At 42.5% G+C, this 10,001-nt stretch overlaps 1 protein-coding gene across 1 annotated transcript; it reads left to right on the plus strand.

The window, feature by feature from the left end:
* The first annotated feature begins 4,089 nt into the window (after window positions 1-4,089).
* LOC113159475 (potassium voltage-gated channel subfamily G member 3-like) lies at window positions 4,090-7,789 on the plus strand. The gene is made up of 2 exons (XM_026356196.1): window positions 4,090-4,664; window positions 7,144-7,789. Exons 1-2 carry the CDS (start codon window positions 4,090-4,092, stop codon window positions 7,787-7,789), a joined length of 1,221 nt encoding a protein of 406 aa, XP_026211981.1.
* Window positions 7,790-10,001: the final 2,212 nt, after the last annotated feature.

Below are 10,001 nucleotides of genomic sequence, written 5' to 3' on the forward strand. Positions count from 1 at the left end.
TACATCATTTCCTGCAGTGTGCAGGTGATTAGAAGCATCTGAGCAGATCAACGGCTTTAACGAGCTCAGAGCAGCAGATTAACTCTGCTGATGTCAGCTGAAGATGAGGACAGTGGCCGTGACGCAGGGAGAACCCAGGGGTCCTTTAAAGGACCAGCCCTCCGTTTTTTAAACCAGTTAACATGTTTGTGATCCTGCAGGACCCAAGCTCAAACAAATCTGCAGTTACAATTAAACTGCTAATTCATCAGTGTCACACCTGTTCAACTTCACCTGATTTTTCTGCAGCAGGAGACTAACAACAAGTCAGTTCAAATCAGACCATGATGAGCAGGTCTGCTTCTGGACTGTCTCATTCTGTGATGGTTGGTCAATTGATCCGTTCTGAGTTGAACAATGATCCTTTAGTTAAAAACCTTTAAATAGGATGAGGTTAAACCTTTGTACATCCTAAGGCCCCTGCTGCTGCTCAGTGGACCAATCACACAGCTTCTCACTCCCTGTTACCAGGCAGAATTCAGATTAGATCTGATTATCTGAATAAAAATGTGAGTTTAGTTCATGTACGGCGAAAGAAAATTTCTACTGGAAACTCTGAGCTGATTCAAAGATCTAGAGGTTTTCGGCAGGAAGACAAAATGATGGTTGTTAGTTCTTTGCACAAAAAAAGTCAAAGCATAGACCTTGTCGTCTTCAGTGTGTTTCTTGTCTTATATTTATTATTATTTTTCCCTCACATTCAAATTCCCTCACACTTTCTTTTTCTCGCTGCCTTCATTTTCATCAGTTTCTGTGAACATGAAGGATCTTTGTCTACATCGAATAAAACCATAAATGTTTATTGTGTGATCCAAAAGTAACCAGAATCTCCGATTGCATCTTTGTTTTCTTGCCCTTCAGTTTTCAGACTTTCACTGTCTTTGCAGACTCAATATTTGCCCTGGAGGACGTGGCAGTGGGATGGACCTGCATGGTTTCACTGTCCCAACAGATCAGAATCCATCACTCCCACTCATCAGCAACAAGGAAATGAATGCAGTGCTACTCAGATCTGAGCGTCTGCTGCTGCACATGGTGACATTTATTGTAAAATAAAATAAGTATGTTCCTAGAAATCGGATGCATCCGTCACCAGCTGCGCAACTCGAGTTAGTGGAACTTTGTACGGTGTAAAGGACCCTTTGTGACGTGCCATGATCACCTAGTTTAAAGTTCATTCAGTTCTGTTTATTTACATTTGTGGGTAAAATTCAGTCCATTTTTTTTACATCTTTATTGAACACGTCCGTTAAACAGAGTGATGGTGGAAAAAGTGAAACAGTGTTTTAATAACTGGTTGATCCAGCCTGGGGTGACCATCTCTCTTTATGTCATTCCACAGATTCTCTGTTGGGTTAAGGTCTGAACTCTGACTCCAAAATGTGGATTTTGTGTCTGAAGTAATTCTGTTGTAGATTTACTGATTTACTGTTTAGGATCGTTACCCTGCTGCATCATCAGCTTCTTCTGTTGGTACAGTTGGTGTTCAGACAGTGAGACGTGCACAGTCTGTGAGACAGAGAAGTTTCACACATAATGACATTTTGCTCACTGAAGGATACTGCTCAGCAAAAACCTACTTCAGTAGTCTAACAGAACAGAAGTTTCTGTTTGTGAACTATTAAAATAGAAATTACAAGCTTGAGTCCACTAAATTTAAAAAAATGAGTGAACGGCAAAAATCTAATGTCAAGAGCAAGAAAGTCTGATCTAACTGTTAATCTGTTAAAACAGTTTGTGTGGATTAAATCAATGTATGATTCCAGGTATCATATTACCATATGAATGCCAAATTCCATTCAATCAAATACTTTGAATCAAATACTTTGATTGAATGGGAAAGAGCAGAGAACTGAGATTTGTGATTGGTACTGTCTTCTCTCTCCTGTAGTTGTGTTTCCTCCTCTCTGTCTCCCTCTCTCTGTACTTTTCTGCAGGTATACTCGGCCTGGAGCTGTACATCTCCAGAATCCAGTTGACCTGCCCAATGTTCTTGTTGCTTGTTGTCTTTGTTGCCTGCTGTTCTTTTCTCTCTTCTCTTTCCACTCACCCCAACCGGTCAAGGCAGATGGCCACCCACTATGAGCCTGGTTCTGCTGGAGGTTTCTTCCTCTAAAGGGAGTTTTTCCTCTCCACTGTTGCCTAAAGCTTGCTCAAATGCGATTGTTGGGTTTTTAATCATTTGTATAATCATACTCTGTAAGGTCTTAAACCTTGCACTGTAAAGTGCCTTGAGATGACTTCTGTTGTGAATTGGTGGTATACAAATAAAACTGAATTGAATTTAATTTAATTAATAAAACAGAGCTGAGGACATACGGGTCAGCATAGCTTCAGGGAGACACACACAGACAAAGGGATGATCTGTTGAGTGTTGAGTAGTGAAAAAAGGTAGAATGTAATTTACTCGCTCACATATTTCAATCATACATACATAAAGCTGTGAGACTCTGTATGCTAAGCTCTATGCCAGCATGTTAACACGCCAGACATGTTCCATGTGAAAGTTTCATGTAGAAGTTTAATGATGAGATGCTGATTACTGTGACGCTTTGTCCTCTGCTCTGCTCTGGGTCTGTTACCACCCTCAAGTGTCTTTTACCCCTCTGTGTCTCCCCTCTCGCCTACTTCACTCCACCTATCCCCTTACTTTTTGTTGATCATCGCCTTGGTCCCTCCTTCCTCATCAGCTGAAGACCCCCCCACCTGCAGATCTGCAAATGTGACCAATACCTGAAGGTATCATCGGCCTTGGAGCTTCCAGTTGTTGTTTCCAGTTCCTGGTTCTACCAACCTGGTTCTGTCTGCTGCAGGTATTTTCTGTTAATTGGAGTTTCTGAAGCATGTTTAGTGCTGCCCAAATGGTATTTGTTTGGTTTCAAATAGACATAAGAGAAGCTATCATGCTTCCTGTGTTATTTGTTGTTAACCTGTGCTATACACTGTAAAAAACTGAATTGAATGTGAAGTTTTATTGATCTATTTTGTTTTAATTCATCTTGAAACAACTGATTAATATGATCTATATTGAGGTGAACTACAAGACCTGATGATGTGCAGTTGAGAGAATCCACCAGAAGAGAGAGCTATTTGTGTAGAATCAACACTTCAGGTTTTGATGAATTCATCAAATCGCAATTATTGCACAGATCTGATGTTTGATGGTCACTGAAACATTGAAAAAGACAATCTTGGACAGGAGGGGGAAACTAGGTGGAAAAACAAAAAAAGAGGAGATCCAGGTTTGGAATAACACCAGTTCTTCAGCTTAGTCTGTTTGAATCATCTACACTACCTCCTCCTCTCAGACAGAAAGAAGAGGAGGCAGCGGAGGAGGAGAAAGAGCAGGCGATGCTCTTCAGTCTTAGATTGTACAGTAAAAAGTGAAACAGGATCCACTGATGCTGATGCTAAAATCAAATACAGGTCTTAACGTTGGAGGATTTAAAGTCCTGGTTTCACAGAGAAGAAGGTTTTCATGTTGGTGACTCAAGGCTGAAACGTGGTGAGTTTTTTAACAGAGTGACTGTTGGTGTTAAATCACAACTGATTGTGAGTCAAAACTGCAGCAGCTCAGAGCATCTGCTTCAGGCTCAGGTTACCCAACGAACAGCCACAGAAGAAAATGTTTTAAAAGCAGTCTAGGTTACGCCTCACAGACTTCTGCTTCTTCTTGGTCTCTGACCCAATTTTGAATTCATTTTTTCAATTTACTAAAAGATGTTTGGAAGCTGCTGGTGTAAAGAGGGAGCCTGGAAACTGAGTGATTTGAAAAGAGCGACGCTTGGAAACAGATTCAGGTTTCTAACAAGCAGACGATAAAGTGGTGACGCACTCTGAATTTCAACAACAATCGACTGAAGTTCATAAAGCTTTTTGGAAGCGGCACCTGGTGTTTTCACAGTGAGCATTAGTGGATGAAGCAGAACATTTAAATGAGAATGGATAATACTGGAAGCAGCTTGAGCTTAGAAAGAATAAAGAAGTGAGTTTTAGAAAGCAGCAGGACATCAACTTTGGAAGCACTCTGTGTTTCCAAAATAAACTAGGATGAGGTTTGGAAGCAGCCTTTGCACCCTGAACGTTGGCGGTCGCAGGTTCTGCTTCTCCACGGAGCTGATGAAGCATCTTCCTCTCAGCAGACTCAGTCGACTGCATCGCTGCGTGTCGGAGAGCGAGCTGTTGGAGCTCTGCGACGACTACGACCGTGACAGAAACGAGTTCTTCTTCGACCGGCACTCTGAGGCCTTCAGCTTCATCATGCTGTACGTTCAGCACGGGACGCTGCGCTTCATGCCGCACATGTGCGAGCTGTCTTTCTATAATGAGATGTTGTACTGGGGCCTGGAGAGCTCTGACCTGCAGTTGTGCTGCCAGCGACGCCTCGACGAACGCTTGTCTGATTGCTTCGTACACTTCTTCCCGGAGGAGGATCTGCGGGACCACGAGGAGCCCCAGAGCTGCTGGCTGGAGAGGATAAGGAGGATTTTCGAGGAACCCACATCGTCCTTGGCGGCGCAGATCCTTGCCTCAGTGTCTGTGCTGTTTGTGGTCATCTCCATGGTGATGCTGTGTGCCAGCACCTTACCTGATTGGAAGACCGCGGAGACCCTGGACCAACACAGGTAGGTCACACTCTGGCCACCCTGGGGCAACTCTGTCAAGTTATTTTCGACTTGGTCTGAGTCCTTTAAACAGAACCTGTTGGATTTGTTTTGGTTTAGTGGCTTTACTATGGTTCTGAAGAAATCCAGTAGTTTCTTCTGTAACACTCAGTAAACACAGCAACAGGCCACACAATATGAGAATGAGGCCGAATCTTTCATCAAATTTAACACTACTAAAATCTGCTTTTTACCAAAACTACAATATTTCCATGCAGTCTGAAGCAGAATACATGACTTTGCAACTTTTTAGCTTACAGAGAGCATCAGAACACGTCTGACCACCGTGTGTTACAACAGGTAAAAAGGAACTATTGTACAAAAATGTAATACATTTACCTGAAATTCAAATTGACAACATACAAAACAAAAGGTAGTCAGTTTTGAGAATGTTCAGCTGCCACACCTGCGGATCAAAAACTTTGCAAACAACCTAATTATTGAACTCCTTTACATTTAGTTATTTGTAGGAGACTTTTATCCAAAGGGACCTAAAAATGAGGTACAAGGAAAAAATTGAAATCAAGAAGAAAAACATTAAATCAGACATGCTGATTATGTAAAAGGGGACTGGGACTTGATCCTCCCCACGGCAAAATTCAACTGCAATAGGCAGGTTTCAGTAGACAGCTGCTCAACTAAGATTGTTGGTTGGTTTTAACACGGGCACAGTCTTTAACACTGTGAAGTGCCTTCAGATGACTTTTGTTGTTATTTGGAGCTTTATAAAAATAAACTGAATTCTTTCTATCTACGTTTATAACACAATGTAAAAAGAAAATGCTGAACTATTCACCAATTTACAGCTAACTATTAATTACCCACATACGGTAGTTTTCAGTTGATGTTCATTTTCAGACGTATCAGAAGGCGACTATATATTTTTCATTTGGCAATAAATCGCAGCTGCTATTCAGCATCCCAACGAAAGAGAGGTGGTCTCTCAGTAAATCTATCCTTTTTAAAAATGGTTGGAGGATTGTGTTGAAAGTATTGTCCTGCTCCACCAGGGCTGGTGGGAGCTCTTTAGAAAGAATCGAGAGAGACAATTTGAGCCCCTAGTGAAAGCCAATTAAAGGTCAATGAAGATTTGTATTTGAGTTTTTTTTTTATCTGATGTCATGAAACTGTTCCAGGGTCTCTGTACTGTTTATGCAGAGATTCACATAAATTCAGTTCACTTGCTATTTGTTGCGACTGGATATGCAGACTTGTGTACTCCGGTCTTACAGCATCATACACTTACATGTCATGTTCCAAAGTTTGTACCCCCTCTTTTCATTCTGTATTATTTTGTGTAAAAACAGAATAAAAAATCATGTGATCGTAGATAAATGCAACCTCAGATGAATAATAACATTTACCTTTTTTTTGCTGGACCAATATTTATTATGGAACATTGTCCTCTGGACAGTTAAAAAAGTGATGGCTTTTATGGCCAGCTACATGTGTGGTGAAAAATAAACACAGCACTTCAGCAAAAACCTCATATCCACAATCAAGTAGGGCGGTGAAGGGGTGAGGATTTGGGCACCTTGCAGTCATTGAGTCTACCATGAACTACTCTGGATACCAGAGTGTTCTAGAGGCAAATCTGAAGTCATCTGTCATACAGGACAATGCTCTAAAGCACACCAGGAAATCTACATCAGAGTGGCTGAAAAATAAAAGGATCAAGGTTTTGGAATGGGCTCGTCAAAGTTCAGACCTGAAACCAATTAAAATGCTATAGCAGGACATCTAAAGAGCTGTGGATAAGTTCAATTTTTAAAAAATCTATTCTATCTATCAATTTTATTTGTACTGCTCCAAATCACAACAGAGGTCATGTCAAGGCACTTGGTGTTTAAGGTTTAAGACCCTATAGAGTATAACGGTATACAGATTTATATAGAAAACCCAACAACCCCACTGAGCAGCACCAGGAGACAGTGGAGAGGAAAAACTCTTTTAGAGGAAGAAACCTCCAGCAGAACCAGGCTCAGCATGGGCGGCCACCTGCCTCGGCTGGTTGGGTGAGTGGAAAGAGGAGAGAGAAAAGAACAGCATGCAACAAAAAACAACAACAAGCAGCAAAAACACTGGACAGGTTGGTAGGACCAGTAACTGGACTCTGGAGATATACAGCTCTAAGGAGAAGGATACCTGCAGAGGAGTACGTTCCCAAATACCTCAATTAACAACAACCCCAATTGAAGCAATGACGTGAAGAAATATAGAAACCTGTGAGAAACTGATAAACAAGGAAAGGAGAAGGAAAGAGTTTTTATTGCTGCAAAAAGAACAGAATTTAAAAATCAGGTACGAACTTTGGAACATGACCTAGTGCTGCATGTGTGTTTATAGCTAATGCTTGTTTCTAATTAAGATCAGTTCATTGTGACTTTCTCTTATTTGTCCTGCCCCTGAATTTCCCCCTCTGATTGGTTTCCACCTACAGGATCATCGAGGCGGTGTGTATCGGTTGGTTCACAGCTGAGTGTATCATCCGTTTCCTGGTGTCTCGTAATAAATGTGAGTTTGTCCGTCGTCCCCTGAACATCATCGACCTGTTGGCCATCACTCCTTACTACATCTCTGTTGCTGTGACAACACTGACAGGGGAGAACTCTCAGCTGCAGCGAGCCGGTGTCACTCTGCGTGTCCTGCGCATGATGCGCATCTTCTGGGTCATCAAGTTGGCACGTCACTTCCTAGGCCTGCAGACGCTTGGCCTGACTCTGCGGCGCTGCTATCGCGAGATGGTGATGCTTCTTGTCTTCATCTGTGTGGCTATGGCTATATTCAGTGCACTAGCCCAGCTCCTTGAGCATGGCCTGGACCTTGAGTCTGGAAATGAGGACTATGCTAGCATCCCTGCTGCCTGCTGGTGGGTCATCATCTCCATGACGACGGTGGGATACGGCGACATGTACCCAGTGACGGTTGCAGGCCGCGTGCTTGGCGCCCTCTGTGTGGTGAGCGGCATTGTGCTGCTGGCGCTTCCCATCACCTTCATCTACCACAGCTTCGTCCAGTGCTACCATGAGCTCAAGGTGCGCTCCAGCCGCTGCAGCCACAGCCTGTCTGCTGACTTCATCAACTGACAGCGATAATGACTTCACTGAATCCAACAATGCTGAGGTTGAGGCAACAGTACCAAGTAACAGTAACAATAACTCAGACAGGAAACATTCAACACATTGCAGCTGTTTATCGACCCTGCTGTCATCAGTTACTTTACTCTGTTGCCATGGTCAATGCAACATCTTCATCACTGAGCTGGGAAATACAGCAAACATTCCTCTCTTATAATATACAAACCGTTACATCAAATCCTGCTGAACTTTGTTGGTTCTGGAAGCCTCCAGAGTTTGTATTTCTGGTTGTTTTTTGTTTCACAGTTCATTCGCTTCAAATTAAAGAATCATCCACACATCCTAACAGACATATTCCAAAGGTCCAAGCCAGTTATTCTCAGTCCCAAATTCAATTCAATTCAATTTTATTTGTAGAGCCCTTTTTACAATTGACATTGTCACAAAGCAGCTTTACACAACCAAAGAACAGTACATGAACAGTGAATGTGTATGAATCATGAAATCAGATTGTCCCTGATGAGCAAGCCGGGGGCGACGGTGGCAAGGAAAAACTCCCTGAGAAGGCAACAGGAAGAAACCTTGAGAGGAACCAGACTCATATGGGTGATTACATGCTGTGTAGGCAGCCGGCAGTCCAGTATAACAGTTAATGTCTTTAAGTTAATGTGGAGTCCAGTTAGTTAATTGAAGGCAGACTTGTTCCATTCCTGGACTATCGAGCGTTAAGTCGAGACCTCCGAGAAACAGCTGCCGATGTCCGCCAAGGCCAAGACCGACTTCATAGTAGTGTGTGACCAACTCCAGTCTCCAAACGCATCCCATAGGGCAAACGGTGGGTCCAGGCGACGAGATATCCAGCCAGAAGTTGGGCATCAGGACGAGTCAGACAGGTCCAGAGCAACCAAACACTTCACCATCAACAAGCCTGAGTGATCAGTGAGAGTTGGGAAGACAGCATCTAAACATACCAGTTCACCATAATGCTCTATGTCCATGAGTCCTTCCCAAATCTATTTACAAAAATGCTTGACTAAATAGGTAGGTTTTCAGCCTAGACTTAAACACTGAGACTGTGTCCCGAACGCTCTTTGGAAGGCTATTCCATAACTTTGGGGCTTTGTAAGAAAAGGCTCTGCCCCCAGCTGTAGTTTTTATGATACGAGGTACTGACAGGCAGCCAGCATCCTTTGATCGAAGTAGGTGTAGTGGATCATAAGACACTAGCAGTTCACTTAGATACTACGGCGCAAGACCATTTAATGCTTTAAATGTCAAAAGTAGTATTTTAAAATCAATGCGAAATTTCACGGGGAGCCAATGAAGTGAAGATAGGCGTGATGTGCTCATATCTTCTGGTTCTAGTGAGGACTCTCGCTGCTGCATTCTGAACTAACTGAAGCTTGTTTATTCACCTGGTTGAACAGCCAGACAGTAAGGCATTACAGTAGTCCAACCTAGAGGTGATGAAAGCATGGACTAATTTTTCTGCATCATTTAGTGACAAAATATTCCTTATCTTGGCAATATTTCTGAGGTGAAAGAAAGCTGTCCTGGTGACATTATCTACATGAGCTTCAAATGAAAGACTGGAATCTAGAATCACACCAAGGTCTTTTACTGTTGCACTAGATGTAAGAGAAAGGCCATCTAGAGTTACGGCGTGATCTAAAATCTTGCTTCTAGCTGCAGATGATCCTATAACTAGTACTTCTGTCTTATCAGGATTTAGCAGAAGGAAGTTAATTAGCATCCAGTCTCGTATATCCTTTACACATTGATCAACTTTATTAAGCTTTTTGATCTCATCTGGTTTTGATGAAACATATAACTGTGTGTCGTCAGCATAACAATGAAAGTTAATATCATGCCTACGGATAATGTTGCCCAGAGGAAGCATGTAGAGGGAAAAAAGCAGTGGGCCTAAAACTGAACCCTGTGGAACACCAAACTCCACTGGAGAGCATGTGGAGTAATCGCCATTTAGATCTACATACTGATAATGATCAGTCAAATAGGACCTAAGCCAGGAGAGGGCCGTTCCCTTAATTCCAACATTTCCTAGTCTGTGAAGGAGAACACTATGGTCAATAGTGTCAAAAGCTGCACTAAGGTCGAGTAGCACAAGCATAGTGACGCTACCCTGATCAGAGGCCAATAGGAGGTAATTTACTACTTTAACAAGTGCCGGCTCTGTGCTGTAATGAGGCCATCGTTATAC

This window comes from Anabas testudineus, chromosome 15 (assembly GCF_900324465.2).
Source record: "Anabas testudineus chromosome 15, fAnaTes1.2, whole genome shotgun sequence".
NCBI classification, from domain to species: Eukaryota; Metazoa; Chordata; class Actinopteri; order Anabantiformes; family Anabantidae; genus Anabas; species Anabas testudineus.

Coding starts and splice junctions, on each gene's coding strand:
- LOC113159475 (XM_026356196.1), top strand. CDS start 4,090: ATGAGGTTTGGAAGCAGCCTTTGCACCCTGAACGTTGGCGGTCGCAGG. Junction 4,665..7,143: donor GAGACCCTGGACCAACACAG/GTAGGTCACACT, acceptor TTCCACCTACAG/GATCATCGAGGCGGTGTGTA.